Raw genomic sequence first — 20468 nt, forward strand, 5'->3', positions numbered from 1 at the left:
AAAACAATTTTAATTTCTTTAATAGAAAAATGAGAGAAAGGAAAGAAAATAGATTAAATAAAAAAGATAAATACACAATAGAGTTTATATTATATTATATTATATTATTTATATAAGATTTTTTTTTTATAAAAGGTATTTAACTATTTACGATAACAAAAGTAAAAGGAAATGAGAGAAAGGAGGGGCGTACTTAAAAAATAAGAGAGTATAAATAGAAAAAGCAAGGGACTGTAAATAGCAAAATCTCTTACGTAAGATTTTATTTATAATTAAGGTCAAATAGTTACCTTATCATGCAAGAAACGGAAATATATTATTTGATCATGCGTATGCGTTTATATGAAAACTATTTATTTTTTATAAACTTGAAATAATCAACGTAATGATTAATCGAAAATCCAAATCTATAAGCCTATAAATTTATTATTAGTTAAAAGTGAGTGTACTGGATGGAAATAATTACCCAACCACAATAATGGTTTTAATATAAATGTATTAAATAAAAATGAAAAATAGATTTAGTTATAATTATTTTATGTACTTTGTAGAATTAACCTCAAACCAGTTGCCATATATTAGGAGAATCTCTTTGTTATTTAATGTAGCTATCTGTTGACTTTATATATATTGAGTAAATATTCAACTCTTATGCTATCTACTTCCACTCTTTTGTCATTTTACTTATTTTAAAGTAGTGTGAATTAATATAAGAAAAAAAGGGTGGTCTATTTTTTTTGAGGTTGAGTACAAAACTATAATCATATGACTTCATCTAAAACCCTCATATGCCAAAACTGAAGTCAACATAATATAAAAATGTGCAAACAATATTTCATTCCAGCAATTTTTTTTACAGATTTCTGCTACTGTCATCAAAGAATAGTATGCATGTGAACAATGTAAAGAACATTTCATCACAAAATTAAACTAAAAATCACTTATAGTATAATTATTAATATGAATTATTCAAAATCACTTACTGTCATGTGTAAAAAAATGTGAATTATTAACATTTTGCTTTTTGTGTATTACCTGAATAAATTAATTTTTTTTGGAAGATAATAGTGTTTTACAAGGTTACCAACCATAACTACCAATGACCATGGTCGAGAATTAATAATAATTAAGGTTAAAAAAAAGAAACATGAGAGAGTGAGTGGGTCCCGCGACAGACAAGACTCTCTTCCTTCCATCCTCAACACCAACTGTCTCTCTTTATCCATCGGTGTCTACAACACCATCACTCCTTTCCCGCTTTCCACGAACCTTCTTCTTCTTCTTCTTCTTCTTCCTTTCTCTCTCTCACAGTTACAATCTCTTCTTTCCATTCATCACAATCAATCTCATGTTCACTGCGACTACTTCTAACGCTCTTCACTTCGTTACTCTCCTTTCGGTACTCTTCTTCACCATCTTCTCTCTCTTAACCACTATCTATGCGTTTTTTCAATCCTCTCTGACTTTCTTCTTGCTCACCAACGACTCCGTTCTCTCTCTCTCTCTAATAATTCTCCTTCTTCTGTTTCAACTTCGCTGCCAATTTCACAATTCACTTAATTAGGTTATTTAATTTGTACAAGGATAGGGGGATGCGGATTTGTTTTGCTCTTGTGAAATTATTATTATTAATTGAGTGCTTGGAACTTTGTCCTGATTTAATGTAAGCATCTATTTGATGATGTGTACTGGTGTGTGTGTGTGTGTGCTGCTAAATTTGAGGGAAACTATATTTCTGGCTGTCATGCTGTTTTATTAGTGTGTGTGTGTTTGTTGTCTCCCTAAAGACATGGGTTTATTACATGGCTAGGTGCTTGGGCGGCTATTTTACCCTGTTGATGTTGCTATGGATGGTTTGATTTTTGTTTTGGTTGACAATTGGAGTATCTATTTAGGATGTCTCTCTTGTTTTTATTATGTCAGGAGTAGGCTGTGAGATTGAGGTGTATGAAGAAGCTATTCACTGTGCGGTGACACTTGCGCGACACTTATTTGTCGGATTCTACCTTGTTTTTGAACTAGGCTACAGTCATGAATTTTCAGCAAGACAAATTTGTTAGGTTAGTTTAATGGTGCATACCGTTATTTATTCTGTGGTGCTGTTTGTGGTATTTCAGAAGCATTGTAGTTGTCATTGGATTCAGTGCAGGTGTTTCATGCTTGGTTGGGAGTAAGGCTTCTCTGTGGTTGTTCTCAACTTTTGCAAACACTTTTTCAGTCACCAAACTTCAGCATCTATATGCTTTAAAAACTTCAAACTTCAGAACCTTTATTCCTAATAATCATTTTTGTGCCTGTGTTCATTTCGTGGTTATTGCCACTGCTTTGGACATCTTGTTTATCGGATGGTTAATCATGAACTGAGATTTATTGTTTCCATGATGTTCAGATTTCGTGATTGGAATTCAGACAAGGGTTCTGAGAGCAGCTCTCCTGCAATTCATGTAGAACGCCAGGGGGGGATCAAGAATAAACTAAATTCAGTTTCTGAGAAGTTTCAAAGGGGTGTGGAATCTAGTTCAGAGGGGATGAAGAGATTTAGAAAATCATTCAAATCTCTTCCCTATAACAGAGTTCTCTCTAGAAGTTTTAGTTCTAGAAAGAAAATTCTTGATCCCCAGGGTCCTTTCCTTCAAAAGTGGAATAAGATATTTGTATTATCATGTCTTATTGCTGTGTCGCTTGATCCCTTGTTCTTCTATGTTCCTGTGATTGATGATGACAATAAATGTCTTTCTCTGGACAGAAAAATGGAAATTACAGCAACTGTTTTAAGATCTTTCTCTGATATTTTTTATATAATCCATATAATTTTCCAATTTCGTACTGGATTCATTGCTCCCTCTTCTCGAGTATTTGGGAGAGGTGTTTTGGTTGAAGATGCTTGGGTAATAGCAATGCGGTATCTTTCATCATACTTCTTAATTGACATTCTTGCCGTTCTTCCCCTCCCACAGGTAGGAAACTCTTTCCGCTGTTGGACTTTTTGACTTTCATCTTTTTTACATCCACATCCAGTAACTATTGAAGAACTATGGGTTGCTAAGTTTGTTTATGAACATAATGCAACTTTTAATTTCACCTGCTCTCTCTCTCTATGAAGTTGAATTGATTTGCAGACATAATTAATGTACCAAATGATTACACTTATAAAGTAGAACGCAAAACATGTGGACTCACTCAGAAGATATATTGTAATTAGTGATTAAGTCAATCCCTCCAAGATTAAAATATCTTCGTAGTTTTTTGTGAGTTTAAATTAGAAAAAAACATATTTCATTGAGTTAATTCAATATTTTTTTGACTCAAAACTTGCTCCTATATTGCTAGGTGGCAATTCTAATTATCATTCCAAAGTTGAGGGGCTCTGAATCACTGAATACAAAGACCTTGCTGAAATTTATTGTCTTCTTCCAATATATACCACGATTTTTGCGATTAATTCCATTATATAAAGAAGTTACTAGGACCTCTGGCATCCTCACTGAAACAGCTTGGGCTGGAGCTGCATTCAATCTCTTTCTTTACATGCTAGCAAGTCATGTACGTCTATGCTCAGTTTTTTTTTTTTTTTGCTTTTTCTTGTATTTACTGAGAATATTTTTTTTTATATTGCTTTGTACTAAATTTATTATTTATTTTATTTTATGTATTTTGTTTCTGAGATCATTGGTGTTTTTTCTAAAGCCCGAATCTGTTTTAAGTGTTTCTGTTTGAATGTATAGTAGATTAATTTTCCCAATCACTAGATTAAACAAGTAAAGTTTGATTAGCACAAATACTTGCCCTTGTGTTGAAGATCAACACCATTATGATCCCCGTGTGTGTATATATTATTCTAGTTACATAGATGTAGGTTGGCCAGGGGCGGTATGATTCTGTATTTTAGTGGGAAAACTTGATCTGCGTTTTAGTTGTGTGCAGCTTTGATACTTAAGCTTTTTTCTCGACCTTAAACAAAGCATGAGTTTGTACATGAATTAGAATATAACACATTTAGATATGCAGATCTGCTAAGTGCCTTGTTACTGTGGTTCAAGTTTATGTTCTGTAATCATTTTTTTCCATATTTTGTAAGGATCATAGTCTAATATCTAGTTAAGTATGGGTTAGTGCTTTATGTTTTGTAACAAAGTTAGCATATCATGTTATGGCTAAAATCTACGGCTTCACTTCATTTCCATGGATAAATTTTTATTTTCCTACTTAATTGCTTCCCTTGTTGTGTTTCATTACCGGTTTGTTAACCCGTTGTGATTTCGTGCTTCTTCCATCTCATTCAGTGGTTTCTGCCATCTGCAAAGGTGGTGCTTCATAGTGTCCATGGTTTTTAGGTCTATATGTTGTTTCAAACTCACATGTCCGCACCGTTTTTTTTGGTTCCCAATGTGGCATATTTAGATTTGTTATCATTGTTGCACTATTTTTGTGGAAATGATCTCACTAATGAAAACTAATGATATCATCTGCCTCTCTGTCATTGCTGATTTACTTGTTGCTCTTAGGTTATTGGTGCCTTTTGGTACTTGTTTTCTATAGAAAGAGAAACCACATGCTGGCAAGATGCGTGTCGAAGAAATAGCACATGTAACACAGAAGCTATGTATTGTGATAATCATAAAGTTTTGGGCACAATTTCAGTATTCCTGAATGCTTCTTGCCCAATACAGGATCAAAATACAACACTCTTTAATTTTGGAATATTTCTTGATGCCCTTCAATCTGGAGTTGTGGAATCAAGAGATTTCCCACAGAAGTTCTTTTATTGTTTTTGGTGGGGCCTACGAAATTTGAGGTATGCTTTATTGATTATCTTTTATTTGGTGCTATTAATTTTAAGATTATGCAGTAGTCATAATCTTAGTGTGATGTCAGCTATTAGTGTGATTATAGGAACCTGTAGCTGTGTTTGCACTCCATATGTCTGCATGCACTTAGTGTAGAATTGTTTCTTGTAGTTCTGTTTGCTGCCATCCCTTGGATCAAAGTATTCTACCTTTCAGTGTGTGTATGTATACTCAATAAATGCATCTTTTCCCAGGGATTTTGTGTGTGTAAAATATGTGTTTTTGAGGGTTTGTGTTGGGGTACGAAATGTTTGTGGATAAAATATAAGTATTGATGTTATCTGATTCAGCTTCTATTGTTCTGGTTATTAAAATGCCATTAGTTTTCAATGAAAAATTGTAAAATCTTAATCACGCAGATGTTGGATGACTTCTGATTTGATGCTTAGAAGTGGAAAATGGTTTTATCTTCAGTTTTAAATTTGTTTGATGATAGGATTGCAAGATGAGGGATTGTTAGAGTTGTTAGTCAATTATCAATTTCGAAGTTACATGTTAATATGCTTTGAATTTTGATTTTGTTATTGAGCATATTTTTACCAAGTTATATGACATTCTGCTTATATTCCTCCGTTTATTGCAGTTCTCTTGGTCAGAACCTTGCAACAAGTACTTATGTTTGGGAAATCTGCTTTGCAATTTTCATTTCAATTGCTGGTTTGGTATTATTTGCATTCCTCATTGGAAATATGCAGGTTGGTGTCAAATATCCTTTTTAATCAAGCGATACTGGCTAGCAGCTCTATTTGTTGATTTTGGATCAAAATGGTTAGCTTAGCAGTACCATATTTTACTCCTGTGATCTGTCTCCCTCCACTTTTTTTACCATAGCAGTTTTTTGGTGCTTTAAATTCTTTTGTTGTTAGTTAATTAAGATTTTCTCCTTGGTACACTTCTTCATGGAACAGGACATCATATATCAATTTTTGCTATTATAAATTAGAGCACTTCTAGTAATGTGCAGTATTAACTTCTGATGTATCTTTTGGGGAACATCAGCTCTTGTGGAATTCTAATTTGTGGTTTGTCCTGGTGAAGTAGAGGTTGTTATCTGTTCCATAACCTATGGTTGTGAAAAATTATTCTTCCCAAAGGAACATAGTCTTAATCTTATTTTTCGGTGGCTTTTGAGGAAACACATCGCATTTATAATTTCCAGTTTCTCAAGTGTTTCCCGAGAGAGGGTGAAGATTGAGTTATTATAGTATTCAGAATATCTGTTTGTATGCTCTCCCTCTTCCAGAATTATCTAACTATGTTTTCTTATCTTATTTTAGATGTATCCTAAAATTCTGCTCCTCGTTCCTAATCGTTCCTAAACTTGTTTCACACCTGGGCCAAATTTTCTTCTACATTAGACTTAATTATATATTTTTTGGAACAGACATATTTGCAGTCAACGACTACCAGATTGGAGGAAATGAGGGTGAAAAGGAGAGATGCTGAGCAGTGGATGTCTCATCGATTACTCCCTGACAGCCTGAGAGAAAGAATCAGACGACATGAGCAGTACAAATGGCAAGAAACCAGAGGTGTTGATGAAGACAATTTGATCCGAGATCTTCCAAAGGATTTGAGAAGGGATATTAAGCGGCATCTTTGCTTAGCTTTGCTGATGAGGGTAAGTCTCACCATATCTTCGTTTTCTTTTAATATCATGTTACTGTTGGTCTTTTACAGTGACTGATTTTTTTTTCTATTCAGAATGAAAATTTACTTGTTCTATTTTAGTGCATCTATTGTTGCTTTTGGTTAGTGAGTACGTAATAGAATATCCACAGTAGGAAGATATAGTATTCTTACAAATAAATATAACAGAAATACTGGTTTAGTACAGAAGTTTCTGAACTTTGCTTCTAGGTAGATTAAGTGAATAACATCCAGGTGCTTTATCATATATCTATATGCAAATTGTTCCTCTGTTCCTGGTATTTTGTTTGAATATGTGTTGTATGTACGTCTAAACTCTCTAAAGGAGTGTTGTGCGTGTTTTCATTTGTAATTTTGAAGCTCTGCAGTTTTCTATGGTTAATAAATGCCACTGAAAAAGCGTGAACGTAGAGTTGTGGTAAAACTATTTAGGTGTACTGGAGAAGGATCCATAATCCATTGGTAATTCAAAATATTAGGTATATCAAGATGGGCGATCGGATGGATTTTAAGGCAATCCTTGAAAAGTAAACCAATATCATTTGTTATTGACAGCTTTGAAGGTCTAGTTGATTTTCCATGTAATATTTTAGCAATAACTAAATCCTTCTCTTGCATGAACTTAAGGTGCCAATGTTTGAGAAAATGGATGAGCAACTTCTGGATGCAATGTGTGACAGACTGAAGCCAGTGCTGTACACAGAAGAAAGCTGCATCGTCCGGGAAGGAGATCCTGTTGATGAGATTCTCTTCATAATGCGGGGCAAGCTATTGACTGTGACCACTAATGGTGGAAGAACTGGCTTCTTTAACTCTGAATACCTCAAGGCTGGCGACTTTTGTGGAGAGGAACTTCTCACGTGGGCATTAGATCCTCACTCCTCATCCAACCTTCCCATATCAACTAGGACTGTCCAAACTCTTTCAGAAGTGGAAGCATTTGCTCTGAAAGCCGATGACTTGAAGTTTGTTGCATCACAGTTCCGGCGCCTTCATAGCAAGCAGCTTCGTCACACTTTCAGGTTTTATTCACAACAATGGCGTTCATGGGCTGCATGTTTCATACAAGCAGCGTGGAGGCGTTACAGTAAAAAGAAGCTGGAAGAGTCTCTGAGGGAAGAAGAGAATAGGTTGCAAGATGCATTGGCCAAAGCAGGTGGTAGCTCGCCTAGTCTAGGTGCCACAATATATGCTTCAAGGTTTGCAGCTAATGCACTCAGACTTTTACGTAGAAATAGCACAAGAAAGGCCAGAGTGCCAGAAAGAATATCACCCATGCTGCTGCAGAAGCCTGCTGAGCCTGATTTTACTTCTGAAGAACAATAATTGTGGACTGGATGCCTGGTTCTGTAAGATAAAAAAACGAAGAAAGTGAAGGAAAAATTCACATGAACATGACCTTTTTGATAGAGGGCCAAAATGGCATTTCGTTTATTTGTTTATTTTGTAAGTTAGTGTAACATATAATGTCTATAAAATATAAACTATGAAGTTGTATGTATGTGTATATATATATATATATACAAATATACGATTGTTGCAGAAGTCATTTCATTCGTGAATGAAACACAAAATGAACCATTTTTTCACATCCTGATTTCTTCTTTATTTCTGCTTGCTGGGTGATGGTAGGTGCCCGATATTTAAAACATGAAACGGGAAAATCTTCCATAAAAATTATTTTAAAGTTGTCTCCCCTGTATTGTTTCATTTGGAGAAGTTACTATTTTTGTTTTAAAATTGTTGGTGGTGAATATTTCACTACATGTTCTACTATTTTTTTAAGAAAAGTAAATAAAGGACAAATGCAAGACTATTATCTAAGAAGAAGAGCCTCTCTAATTTTATCTAAGAGAATAGTAAATGTCTATCACTACTGGTATTTCTAGATGTTAGGCCTACTAGACTATAAACAACTTTTACTATACCTGTAAATAAATAAGTTTGATTAGACCTTGAATTCAATACATTAACAACTACTCAACTGCTTTGTTATATTTGACCTTGTCACATGTATGGGTATGATGACTTATTTTAATAAAAAACAATTTTACATTTGCACAAATTAAAATTTTACCCTTAATTACATGACATTTTTAAAAGTATCCAAATATAACATTAAAAACATCCAAATATAAACTTGAATCACTTAAACATAAAGTAACATTGTAAACATGATCATTTTTAAAATTAATTATATAATTTTATTATTTACATAAGATATTTTAATTAAATTACTATATATATTTCTATATTTTAAAATTATGATTTTTTTTCATTTTAGTTTACATATACATTATTTAAAAGTTATACAATTTAAAATTTGAAAAATATTTTTCATAAATTAGTATTTCATTCTTGAATTTCAATTTATTTATGTTAAAAAATTTAATTTTAGATGACCTTTTATAAAGACAATTTCGTTATAATATATATATATATATATATATATATATATATATATATATATATATATATATATATACCCAATATTTCACTCTTAGAAGAAAACTTCTACTATTTTTTTTCTTTTCTTTTACCACTCAGGTATTACGCACTCCATTAGAAAGAAAAAACATTTCTTACGTTCAAAACCCAATGAGACATGTTTGTGGAAATAACTATATAAAAATCAACTATTTATAAAAAAATATAAAAATTAGACAAGTTACATAAAAAAAAACTAAAAGCTCACGAAAAAGTATAAAGAAACTTTGACTACATAAAAAAAATTACAAGAGTTAAGGAGCAAATTGTAATTATGATATTTTGTAATTTAATATTGATTCAGTGAAACAAATTTAAATTTTATTATATAATCCTTCAAACATAACATAAAAAATATCAAACATAATATAAAAAATACTTAAAAAAATATATAATTTTAAATTGTTTAAATATAAGTTATAATTAAATAATATTAGAATTATATTGTATAACATTAATCTTAAATTTGAGTTATAAAAGATAATGGTTTACACAAGTAATAAGGAATAAGAAATGTATTTATTAAGAGATCATATCCTCAAATTTGGTGAGTGAAAAGAGCATTGGTTAACATACATATGTTATTCAAGATGACACAAGTGTTTTTCAAGCATAAAGTGAAACAAAATATCAGTTATATGGAACACGTGTTAAAAGGCTGATCGCTAACTAATCAAAATAAGGAAGTTGAACGTGATATACTGAGGAAACTTAGATTTATTAAGTTTTAAGACCCAAAATAAAGGGTTGAGTTTAGACAACTAAATTTATTCTGCTATCATTTTGAATTATTTCCATATATTTATCTAATAATTGGTAATTAACGTCTTACAAGCATGTGCAGGAAAAAGCCTAACTAGAGAATAATAAACTAGATAAGAGGCAGCCGTCCGAGAGGACAAAGCTATTCAACCTAAACATAAATAATCACAACACCACATTCCTAATTTTCTCCCACACTTGTCACAGTCACACCTTGCTACTCAACTCAGGGATCTCGGAGCAGACTCACTTCTCTCTTCACAAAACCCGGCAACGCAAAAGCAGCTGAGTGCATCTGCAAAAACCATAGTTCAACAGTCACCAATCACCATTTCATTCAAGACTTCTCAACTAAGCAACTTACATAATAAAATATTTCGATCATCACATTATTTGGGATAAGCTAAAAAAAAAGGTATTTTACCATAAGGGTTGGAAAAAAAATTTATAATTATTCAAATTCATATTAGTTTTAACCCATTTAAAATAGATTTATCTCAAATTCAAATCCATATTTATTGAATATGGATTAAATACATTTTTGGATTATCCAAATTGCATTTTGACTTGGCCCGATCCACAGGTTGAGGCCAAGACAATCCAGGTCCAAGTTGAGCAAAGTCAACCCAGACCAAGTCGAGCTGAGTGGCCGATATTGAGTCGAGTTGGCCCAGGCCAATTTCTAGTCAAGCCGAGCGGGCCCAGGTCAATGTTGTTCGAGCCGATGATGAGCAGTCTCAGGCTGATGTCGAACGGGCCTAAGCTGATGTTGAGTCATCCATGCCAGCGATGTCAAGTGTTCCGGATCTAGGTCAATGTCAAGTCGTCCGGACCCAGACCGCTATCGAGCCAAGCGAACCCGAGTCGATGTCGAACCGAGTTGGTCTGTGTCCAGGTTGAGTCAGCATAGGCCCAGTTCGAGCCAAATTTGTTTGTGTCCTTATCAAAATAGATTTAATGTAATTGACAAAGTGAATTCACTTTAAACGGATTTAAAAAAAATCTAAATAAATTTTATCTAGTTAAAATTGATATAGATTTTAAATTCAATCCATTTATTTAATGGATTTGGATTGAATTCCAATCCATGACCACCCTTACATCTACCCCTCCATCACATGTAGGTGTGGTGTTCATGAAAATCTAATCTAAATCCAAATCTAAATAAATGAATTGGATTTAAAATTCATATCCATTTTAACTAGATCAATTTTTTTTGGATTTTTTTTAAATCCAATTAAAGTTGATGATTTTAATCCACTATATTAATTAGATTAAATCCACTTTGACAATTACATTAAATCCATTTTGATATAAACGCAAACTAACTTGGCTCGGCTCGGCATCGGCCCACACGACTCAACATCAACCTGAGCCTGCTCGGTTCAACATCAGCCTGAGCCCACTCAACTTAGCATCAACCCGTACTTGAACGACTCTACATCGACCCGGGCCTGGGCGACTCGACATTAGCCCGGGCTCAAATAACTTGACATCAACTCGAGCTCACTCGATTCAAAAACGGTCAAGCCAATTTATTAAATCCATTTTGATATGGACACAAACTAACTTGGCTCGAATAAGGCTTAGGACCAATCAACCTGGACGCGAACCAACTCGACTCGACATTGATCCTGGTTTGCTTGGCTCGACATCAACCTGGGCCCGAACAACTTGACATCGACCCGGATCCGAACGACTCAAAATCAACTCAGGCCCAGACAACTTGATATCGGCCAGACACACTTGGCTTGATATCGACGAGCTCGCTCGACTTGACATCAGTCCGATCCCGCTTAACTTGACATCAGCTCGGGCCTGGACGACTCGACATCAACCCAGTAGCACTCAGCTCTACATCAACCCGAACTTGGATGACTCAACATCGGCTCGGGCTTGCACGATTTGACATAAGCCCAAGCCTGCTTGGCTTGACAGCGACCTGGGCCCGCTCGACATCAGCTTGATATCAGCCCAGACACGGACGACTCAACATCAACAGAGCCCCCTCAACTCAACATAGGCCCAGGCCGACAAGGGTCGATATCAGCCCAAACCCGCTCAACTTGACATCAACTCAAGCCTGGGCGACTCGACATTAGCCCGGGCCCAAACGACTCTATATCAGCTCGGGCATGCACGACTCGACATCGACCCAATCCTGCTTAGCTCGACATCGACCTGATCCTGCTTGGCTCAACATCGACCAAAGATTGCTCGACTCGAATTCGACCTGAGTCCACTCGACATTGACCCAGACGACTCAACATCAACTAGAGCCCACTCAACTCAACATCGGCACCAGCTCGCAAGGGTCGACATCAGCCCGAGCCCGCTCAACTTGATATTGACCCAGGCGTGAACGACTCTAAATTGATCCGGGCCTGAGCTACTCAACATTAGCCCGAGCCCGAACAACTCTATATCAGCCTGGGCCCAAACGACTTGACATCGACTCGGGCTCACTCGATTCAACAACGGCCCGAGTCTTCTCGACTCGACATCAACCCTGGTCTGATCGTTTGTATAACGACCCGGGCCTGCTTGACTCAATATCGAAACCGAAAGACTCAGCTCAGCATGGGGCTAGACCGGCTCGACTAGACATTGGCCTTGGCCCACACAGCTTGATATCAGCCCCAGTTGATTCGAGTCAACTTAATATCGACCACTCAGCTCGACTTGGCCCAGGGTTGACTCAGTTCGATTTTGCCCCGAAACGACTTGGCTCGACTTTGGCACATACCGACTCGACTCAACTTGGCCCCGAACAACTCGACTCGACGTGGACTTGAGCCTACTTTGCTCAACCTGGGCCTCAATGAAATTTAGATAATCTAAAAATGTATCCAATCTATATCTAATCCATATCCAATTAAATGGATTGGATTTAAAATCCAAAAATATGGATTTGGATCTGAGATAAATCCATTTAAATGGATTAATACTAATACGGATTTGGATAATCGTGAATTGGATTTGTAATTTGAATTTTTTTCCCACCCACTACATGTACCATATATTTTACCTCTGAATTGTAGAATCGAAGTTCTCTTTTGTGCTCATTAGCACCTTCCAACTTTTCAATGGGATTGATAGGGTTTACAAAATCAACCGGTGGTCCTTTTGTTGCACAGAGAAGAAAGCCTATCACACCACTGCATGCCAAGGAAGAGGTCACATAAGATACAATCACCAAGTTTAGATAAACCAAAATGTATATTGAATTTCTCAAAAATAATTTATCTGAACTAAGCTGGAGAGTTCACTCTCACAAAAAGGTGCAAGCAAAAAAAATATATTAACTTAACAGCACATGTTAAAGTGGCTACCTTGGATATGTCGGAACACTCGCCCATGCGTAATGTACAGAACCTTTGAATGTTTCTCGACAAATAGAGATCATATCTTGAATAAGGTGTGTATGAAGCCACATACTCTCTGCCATGTTACAAAGGACTCCGCCAGGCCTTAATGCCTTTGCTATTGTATCAAAAAAAGGCTTCTCAACAAGTTCCTGGGCAGGACCTAAATTGCAGAAGTGATTCAGTAAATTCTTAATAATAAACCAAAAAACTGAGGAAACTATATTCTTAATTCTTTTTTATTTGATTAGTGTCTGGCGGATGGGATGATGGATAATTCAAGATAAATAATATGGCGAGAAAATTTCTGATAAAACTACTAAGAAGCTAACATTTAAAAAAATAATTTTAACAGTTGAACGCAAGGTAGATGCAGATAATTGATCAATATTTTATTATACCAGCTAACAAAACAACCTAAGAACTAGTTGATAAAAAATCCTCGTAAAAGAAAGCCGTACAGAATAGACTTAGTATGTAATCACCTAAATCAGTATCAAATGGAAATAAGAGTTCAGGTGACCTCATCCAGTTAAGCAAACTACATGGCTCTAAGGAAATATGGTAGATGAATCATTTTAAATTAAAATGACATACCCACTGGATCGGAGGAATCAACAATTATTGCATCATACCTCCCTTCAGGAGCACATTTAAGAAATTCAATAGCTGACAAAAATTGGATAAAAGAAATTCAGTGAATAACCCAACAAAATATAATCAGTAAATATAAAGCCACGGAAAAGACAACGAACACATTTAAAACAAGACCAGCAGACAAGTATATATATACCATCACCAACGTGTAGATGTACTCGAGAATCTTCAAACCCAACAGCTAAATCCGGAAAAAACTTCCTGGAAACCTGCATAATAGCCATAATATTTTCATCTCAATATGGAAGTAGCTATATATTAATGATCAAAATATGGCTTTACTTACGTCAATGACCATCTGATCTATCTCACAGATATCAATATGTTCTACAGAACTGTGGCGGGATACTTCCCTAAGTACTCCACCATCTCCACCACCAACAACTAAAACCTGAATGAACATAAAAGTCATTACATAGATTATGAAAACGGAGAGAAAGAAAAGGAAAAGCATGAAAAAGTAGAGTAAATTGAATCAAACATAACTTTTTTAATATATATCAACACTTTCTTCAGACAAATGAGAGCATAAAAAAGGAACCAAAAACACAGCAAGGCCATCAAGATTATAATGTTAATGTTACAAAGTCATGATATGCACGGAACCAAAATCATCAGATCAAACGACTTTACCGTTTTGGGGGACTGAATTGAACAGAGGGGAAGATGAACAATCATCTCCTGATAAGCACATTCATCCTTCTCAGTCAATTGAACAATTCCATCAAGTACTAGTACTTTCCCGTAAGTTGATGACTGCAAAAACAAATGGATTAGTGGTGATCCCTTCAAGGTAAAATTTGGAGTACATAGATGAAGATGCCAAACCTCAAAAACCAAGACCTCTTGGTAATCTGACTTTTCCCTGTACAATATCTCTTCAACTTTAATTGAATGGGCTTCTCCTGATTATACACACTAAAGCCATCAGCAACAATAATTTCATACGCAATAGACAAATAATACTAAACAATCAAAGTGAAGGATTTTATTTATAACTGTAAAATATGGACATTCGTTATCAGGATTTGTAGTGCGAAAAAACGAGGATAACAGTGGCAAATGTTCAATGCAATACCATCAAACATTTAGGTCAGTCCCTTTAGTTACAAGTAACTTTCAATGTCAGACAAGATTATCTTTTCAATTCAGTTTTTCCTACGAAGATTCAATGGTATCTAACGTCTACAATAACTGTGGAAGCTATCAAAAATAAGAATGCGGTTGATTTTCAAAAGCAAGGTTTGAAATTAAGGCTATCAAACATCATAAAAGAGGAAAAACTCTCGCTGCAATAATGCAAATGTTCACCAACTGTGCAGAATTGCAGGTTAGTAACACCCACCTGGCCACATCGGGTTGTTGAAATAATCTGGTTTTACAGATTTTCCTGTAAAAAAAAAAAGATAAAGTAGAAGAACCTCAGGTCTTATTCAGAAATCAGGCCTTATTCTTATAAATGGAACCGTAGCAGATAATAACCTGAGCAAGTTTGAGAAGCTGAAAACCACCCAGAAACAACAGTGGAATGACACTTTGCCTCTGACTCAGGGGATGAAGCTTTAGCCTTCAAACAACAAGAGGGAATTTCCTTCTCTATTCCATTCCCCTCACTCGCCTTCCCATCCATAGTCTTCGGGCATTCCAAACCTTTTCCTGCGCCGGCCTCCATATATTATTCTTTTCTTCTCTGGCTCCAGTCTCTGTACAATTAGCACACAAGTTGTCCAAAAGATTATAATTCCATTATATATAAACAGAATCCACAGCACTTACAAAACGAGGCTACAGGTAACACAATGCCAAAAGAACCTCACTTTATAAGAATGACCACCAACACAAATAATGGAAAGAATTTGCTTTCCTGTTTTGTTTAGTTATACAAATTAAGCTTGAACTTTTGATCACCAAAAAATAAAGGGAAAGATTGGCCAAGAAATAAGCCACCAGAAAAAAGAGATATCCAAATTACAATTAAAATTCTACTTTGATCATAATTTACATAACAGGTATAGATATAGAAAATAAGCTAATTAAGCATAAGCAGAAAGAAAACAAAAAACTTGATATACTTTTCATAAAAACAGCAATATAATATAGTATTTAAAAAAATCAAAAGTACTCATTCATGCTACAAAATAGACGAGACAATCAAATCTATCTGACAAAATAACGTGCCTAAATAATTTATTTAATTAATTCCATATTTAAGCCCGGCAGCCTCTGATTATACGCCCTGAAACAGGAAACAAATCATGTCTCGAAAATCTTTCTCCTCCCATTTCCAGGTTTACTTTTCAACAATTCCAAATCAAATGATAAAAAAAATCAAACAATCAAATAAAATAAATAAACACGCAAACATAGAAAAGCCAATCCCGCAAGAAAGCTTCCAACGCGTGCATAGCTTCAGAGCAGCAAATAAAAAAGAAAATGCAGCGCGGAACATGACATAACAGAACGGGAAGGAGGAACGTGTTATTGCTATGGTGCACCGTAGAAAAGAACAGAAGAACGTGAAACGCTAGGGTTTAGAATTGGAAAAATAGGAAAGAAAAAGAAAGAAGATAAAGTGGAATGAAAGAAAAGGGAAAGAGGTTAGGGTAAAAAAGGTGATGATGAGAGTGAAATGAGGGTGTTGCCTGATGAGTGATGCGAATTGCAGAGAGTGAAGCGGAACCTAAGCGACGAAGGAAGATGGATAGCAACTAACACTGTAACACCCTATCCACCTTCTCTCTCTCTTAATCTCTTCTTTTCAGAGCTTGTTTTGGAAGAAAATGGAGGTTCTGGTGCCTTTATTTATAGGACATTTTTAGAGGTGCACGCTTTCGATTCTGGCTTCCACGTTTGCCTTTCTTTTTCTTCTTTTTCTTTTTCTTTTTCTTTTTCTTTCTCTTTCTCAGAAAAGCTGTTTTCGCCTTTTTCTGCTTAACGCTCAGTCACAAATATTATTTCTGGATATTTAAATTAAATGGGTTGCACCATGTGACTCAAAACATTATTTTTCTTTTCCGTAATAGGTGTCAGATGATTTCATGTTTCTCACATTAAACTCATTTTCACCATTAGATTTTTACTTTTTAAACCAATGCTTTTTTTTTCTTCACCTTTCTCTTTCTCTTTCTTTTTGCACTCTCTTTTATTACTATGTAAATCCAACCATTTTCATTGTCCAAATCACATTCGGTCTATTAGAACAATCGACCCACCTCAAATTAAACTCATCCGAAAATCAATGAAATAGTAAGAAAACATTCACAAATTGGTTAAGAATATTTTCAAAGCGGGTTAACTCTTTTTTTTTTAAATATTTATAAAAAATATTTTTGATTTTTTTCTTTAAAATGAAAATGTAATTTTTTCTAAGAAACTTGCTTCTTTTTAAAAAATATTATTATGAATTGTTGGAGCTTAAATATAAATATTATGATGTATTTTATTTTTATGTATATTTGAATGTTAAAAAATTATAAATTATGTTATTTTTAGTTTTTGATATTATTAAATTTTGGTATTATATTTCTTTAGCCTTATTTTATATATTATTTATTAGTACTGATTCAATCGCAATGCAATTACCGGTTCAGTTAGTGAGTCTTCAATCGTTATCTTTGTCGATTAAATAATTAGTTAAATTTACAAAACATATCTATAAACCATATTCTTATCAAGTTAATTAATATATTAATTAAAAAAGTCTTCAAATATAATATAATAAATAATGTAATTAATGGATATAATATATATATATATATATATAAATATTTAATTCCACAATTGTAATAAATATTTCTAAATAATTTTTTTTGCAATTCTTAAAGTTATTCTCATTTACTTATTAACTATTCAAATAAATTCCATGAATATTCTTAATAAAAATAATCAAAGTAGTTTATGTTATTTTTTAAATAATATTTTTTTCTACCAGTTACATGAATTATATTTATGGAAAACTTTTATTACAGTTTTCACTCAAATTTATTCACTTTCTTTCATTCAAACAAACCCTTAAGTTATGTGAGTTATCACTCAAGTGATATACAACAACTCAATTGGCATTCTCATATTTGTTTTGTAAGTGAGTATTTGAAACTAATTTTGTGTTATTTGATTATTTAAGTGGAGTATTTATTGTTCAATTACTTGTGTTTGCAATGTAAAGTGAATTGTAGTTATTGAGGTGTAATCACTAGTTGTGATTAAGAATAATATATGAAGTTTATGATGTAAGGATATATTATGTAGTAATAACCAAAATGATATTATTATGATAAATATATGTGTGTAGATAATAGTCACACAAGTACTATTGAGTTGTTGATGTGTTAAGTGAATATTGAATTAGGAGATGAAGTGATATTCAAGGTTCTTCTAATATATTGAGTTAAATATATGAGAGTATTAATTGGTGAAAGCCAATAAAGATTGTTTACATCAAGTTGATACTTGATGAAATGCTTAAGGAGTTACTTTATCATGAAAGATTGTTAGATCTAATTTATACAAGAGATTGTAGAATGTTAAGCTAATCAAGTATTATTGTCAATGAGATAAATGACCTTTTATAGGCTCAATGTGCAATTATACATGATATGTATAATTAAATAGTTAAGTTATCCTTTTATATTGTATGTGTTTTGTGATTAAGCTATGGTCTAACCACTCGAGCAAATAATTTTACACACAAATATTGAAAGAAGAATGTAGAGTTGTACTTATACATTTTTTTTTTATATTTCTTTATCTTAGTTGTATATATTTAGGTTATACAATATATTCATTATATAGTAAAATAATATGTAATTATTATATTTTAATAAACTTATAACTACATGTGTTGAAGTGTTACCTACCTAACTCACTAATCACATTTGAAAGAAAATAAAAAAAGAAAATTTAACTAAAAAAATAGGAAACTCAAAATTATATCTAGTCCATTTAATTTTATTCGTAGTCATCTTTCACTATACAAGTATTATTAGTCAAGTTGAAGAAGCTAAAGAAAATATGAAGTGATTTAAAATTAGAGAAATTAAATTATTTGGTAAATAAAAATAAAAATATTTTAAAACTATTTATATTTATAAAAAGTATTTTTGCGTTTCATTTAATTTATCTTATTTCTCCTGAATTTAATAAATTATTCTTACATGGCCAAAGATGCAAATGATGAAATCCAAAATTATTTATTGTAACAAATAATAAAAATAAAAACGGAATCTGATGCCATTTTGTGGATAACCATATCAAAGTCGAAGATGCTTACTTTCCTAATACATAATTAATCATCAATGACAGAAAAAAAAAAAAGAGGAGGAAGGAGAATCTCATGCTTTCATTCAATAATAATACATGCCTCATTTTTTTATTTAATTATCATTAAGAAAATAAATGCATGATTCTTGTGCTGCTTGCAGCTATTTTTTAATAACACTTCGAATAAACGTTTTTCTATTAATTCTATAACCACGTGATTCCATCCGAAATCAAAGAGATAAATTTTACTTTTTATTCCTATATTTAAAATTATTAATTTCATTGCAAGGTACCAATCCAGAAGAAATAACAAAGAAAAATGTTTTTGGTAGATGTTTAAAGTGTTTATATTGTTTAATTTTTTGGCATGACTTAGATAATTGTGATATAAATGATCCTGCATTTTTACAAAATAGATATCATAAAAGAAAGTGGGATGAATTTACTAAAAAACACATGCTAAATTTATATGCTTTTTAACCCAAAAATTTAAAAAGTATTATGAAATATGCCTGCTTAGTTTGAATGAGTTTAATATTATTTTAACCTGACATGAAACTTCATTAATATTTGAAAGATATGTGACAAAAATAAATTATTTTCAATTTGTTTTAGTAATGTATCAATTTTGATATTATATACTATTAAATCATAAAATTAAGTAAATATAAAACTGTAATCATTATGTTTTATAATATTTTTGATACAAAATTATCTAACATATATATTCTTTTTGAAAGAATAACAATTTGAACGGAAATGTGATGACTCTCAAAGTTTTGGAGCTAGAGAGATTAAAGCAGTGTCAATGAGCACAGGGCAGAGGAACTTTAGGCTACATTGCCCACCAAACTTTGGAAGATATGTTTATAGTTATGGCATGGTGCTACTAGAAAACACTAACCTTGTTTACTGTCCATAATGCATTTATAATATTTAAGAAGAAAGTGAGGAAATGAGTTTTCAAATTGATGATGAAGGAATATTGCAAGGAAACTAGCAATTGTAGGACTTTGGTCCGTCCAATGGCATGCTGTGGACAAAAATATACCTTAAGAAGCCAAGACAGTTGATACTCCAATGTTAGATAGAATCTTTAATTTTCGAAGCTCAACTTCTCCATAACAATCAAACCAACACAGAACAAGAAAATTATTAATTATTCAGCTGCTGTAACACTAAGAACATGCTACTAATAACTGATTCTTTATAATATCAAATGTTCAAAACTATACAAAAGTAGGTAAATAAACTACCTAAAAGATATATGTTGAATTTCATATATGATCACCAACTTCTATACCAAAGGATCATTTTGATAATCCCACAACATTATTTATGAAGAAATAGTGATATATGTTGAATTTCATATATGATCACCAACTTCTATACCAAAGCATCATTTTGATAATCCCATAAACTTAATGATAATTTATGCATT

The 20468-nt window shown here is 33.1% G+C and overlaps 2 protein-coding genes across 5 annotated transcripts; one reads left to right on the forward strand and one right to left on the reverse strand.

Moving 5' to 3' along the window:
• The first annotated feature begins 1160 nt into the window (after positions 1-1160).
• Positions 1161-8086, forward strand: LOC137820427 (cyclic nucleotide-gated ion channel 1). Of its 3 annotated transcripts, none has more exons than XM_068624514.2 (8): positions 1161-1399; positions 1924-2060; positions 2390-2957; positions 3331-3543; positions 4506-4795; positions 5431-5542; positions 6232-6468; positions 7125-8086. In XM_068624514.2, the coding sequence occupies exons 2-8, from the start codon at positions 2032-2034 to the stop codon at positions 7821-7823; spliced, it is 2148 nt and encodes a 715-aa protein (XP_068480615.1). In that variant the 5' UTR covers positions 1161-1399; positions 1924-2031; the 3' UTR covers positions 7824-8086. The 3 variants fall into 3 exon arrangements, with proteins under 3 accessions (XP_068480615.1, XP_068480616.1, XP_068480617.1); XM_068624515.2 differs by having other exon boundaries at positions 1211-1399; positions 1930-2060; XM_068624516.2 differs by lacking the exon at positions 1924-2060 and having other exon boundaries at positions 1227-1399.
• A 1664-nt stretch (positions 8087-9750) lies between these two features.
• On the reverse strand, positions 9751-16708 carry SPDS3 (spermidine synthase 3). Of its 2 annotated transcripts, none has more exons than XM_068624526.2 (11): positions 16411-16708; positions 15251-15471; positions 15114-15158; positions 14597-14673; positions 14402-14524; positions 14055-14159; positions 13905-13977; positions 13709-13780; positions 13079-13274; positions 12775-12904; positions 9751-10041 (listed from the first exon to the last, which is right to left on the reverse strand). In XM_068624526.2, the coding sequence occupies exons 2-11, from the start codon at positions 15438-15440 to the stop codon at positions 9973-9975; spliced, it is 1080 nt and encodes a 359-aa protein (XP_068480627.1). In that variant the 5' UTR covers positions 15441-15471; positions 16411-16708; the 3' UTR covers positions 9751-9972. The 2 variants fall into 2 exon arrangements, with proteins under 2 accessions (XP_068480627.1, XP_068480628.1); XM_068624527.2 differs by lacking the exon at positions 16411-16708 and adding an exon at positions 15947-16266.
• Positions 16709-20468: the final 3760 nt, after the last annotated feature.

The sequence above is a fragment of the Phaseolus vulgaris genome, chromosome 9, assembly GCF_051622355.1.
Source record: "Phaseolus vulgaris cultivar YP4 chromosome 9, ASM5162235v1, whole genome shotgun sequence".
NCBI classification, from domain to species: Eukaryota; Viridiplantae; Streptophyta; class Magnoliopsida; order Fabales; family Fabaceae; genus Phaseolus; species Phaseolus vulgaris.

Coding starts and splice junctions, on each gene's coding strand:
- LOC137820427 (XM_068624514.2), top strand. CDS start 2,032: ATGAATTTTCAGCAAGACAAATTTGTTAG. Junction 2,061..2,389: donor CAGCAAGACAAATTTGTTAG/GTTAGTTTAATG, acceptor CATGATGTTCAG/ATTTCGTGATTGGAATTCAG. Junction 6,469..7,124: donor GCTTAGCTTTGCTGATGAGG/GTAAGTCTCACC, acceptor CATGAACTTAAG/GTGCCAATGTTTGAGAAAAT.
- SPDS3 (XM_068624526.2), bottom strand. CDS start 15,440: ATGGAGGCCGGCGCAGGAAAAGGTTTGGAATGCCCGAAGACTATGGAT. Junction 15,159..15,250: donor AGCTTCTCAAACTTGCTCAG/GTTATTATCTGC, acceptor TTTTTTTTACAG/GAAAATCTGTAAAACCAGAT. Junction 14,160..14,401: donor CAATTCAGTCCCCCAAAACG/GTAAAGTCGTTT, acceptor ATGTTCATTCAG/GTTTTAGTTGTTGGTGGTGG.